The sequence below is a fragment of the Rhagoletis zephyria genome, unplaced genomic scaffold, assembly GCF_001687245.7.
Source record: "Rhagoletis zephyria isolate East Lansing unplaced genomic scaffold, Rhagoletis_zephyria_1.1 Rzeph_scaffold_01766, whole genome shotgun sequence".
Taxonomy (NCBI): Eukaryota; Metazoa; Arthropoda; class Insecta; order Diptera; family Tephritidae; genus Rhagoletis; species Rhagoletis zephyria.
The window spans coordinates 54574-55988 of NW_016158850.1; the positions used below are offsets into that span (position 1 = coordinate 54574).

The window sequence follows — 1415 nt, forward strand, 5'->3', positions numbered from 1 at the left end:
ATAAAAATAGGGCTTTCGCTTATATTCTCATTGAGTTCTTTTCACTTAGAAGTATGTAAATTTGTAAAATTTTGGAAAAACCCTTTTTTTCTTAGTGTGTGATTTCGTTTTTGACTTGGATATGCTCTTAACCATACCACGTATTCTACGTTTAAATATAGCGGCTGTATCTCCGATACAGCCTGCAGACCAAGACGAAGGCGCTGGACTGTTCCTTTTTTGTTGGTCTTTTATGCTAGTGCCAGTAATTTTTCGGTAGCTAATTTCCAAATGATTTCTAATTATAGCATACAACCTTACGTTACACCTTATCCACCGATGCCTGCGGCTGCGATGAATCCACCCAGCTATGACGCTGCTGTGGCAGGTGTAGGTACTGGTCAACCAAATAATGCAAGCAGTGGCTATGAGAAGCAGGCTCCCTACAATCCCCACTATAATGCATACTAATAAGGAAAAACTACAAATCGATGTATACATATATAGTGAATATATAATTTATACAGGCATACATGCTACATATGTACATACTTATGTATATTGTATACTTATAAATTAAGTAAGCCATATTACGATTGATAATGTTTAAGACATTGCTTTCTACAAAATGATAATTTCTTTTTCACAAAATTGAAATTAATAAGAAATGCGCAATGACGACATACAATGGAATGTATAGAGCTTCTGTTAATGAGTCTATTCAAGACAGCGAAAATAAGTTAAAAATAAATTTAAAAGCAAAATTAAACTATTCGAAAAAAAGAAAATATACCTACATACACGTACGTATGAGGATAAGAACCGGTAATATAATTAAAAATTTATATCAGCAAGATGAAGGGTATAAGCATAATTTTTTTTTGTAATTCAATTCATCTTTTATACGAGTACCATGTCGTTTGTAAATATTTACATACATCATAAATAATTACCAATTTTTTTCTTTAAATTGCTATATATTAAATTTAACTTAACCAAAGTATGCTTAGTTAACAAGGAAGTGTGAATGGAAGATATTGGAAATGAACATAACAATAATGGAAGCAATATAAATACAGAAATTATTAGTTTCAGTGAAATATTTATTGCAACAGAAGCGTAAAGTTACTTTTTTTTATTTTATTTTATATATTGTTTTCAATAAGTTAATTATAAATGAAGTATTAGATATGCTATAAAGAAATCGTAAATATGTATTATTAAATTTGGAAATTTTCAGTTGCCTGCTTCCCGCTTCCTTTAGAGCAATTTTATACGAATAAATGGAAGTGCATTAAATATTTATTCATTGCCATGAGCACAAAACTGTATTGACTGTATTTCATATAATATTTATAACAGTTACATAAAGAATAAACATCTAACTGTTGTGATATACATAGACTTATTGGAAAAAGATAAAAAATATGTTATAT

At 29.3% G+C, this 1415-nt stretch overlaps 1 protein-coding gene across 4 annotated transcripts in view; it reads left to right on the top strand.

Annotated features, from left to right (window-relative positions):
* The window catches only part of LOC108365072 (protein shisa-5), a 20319-nt gene extending 19114 nt beyond the window's left edge, over positions 1-1205 (top strand). For all 4 annotated transcript variants that reach the window (XM_017619016.1, XM_017619017.1, XM_017619014.1 and 1 more), the window contains one exon: positions 288-1205. In XM_017619016.1, coding sequence (XP_017474505.1) covers positions 288-450 — 163 coding nt within the window. In that variant the 3' untranslated portion in view covers positions 451-1205. The remainder of the gene's footprint in view (positions 1-287) is intronic.
* Positions 1206-1415: the final 210 nt, after the last annotated feature.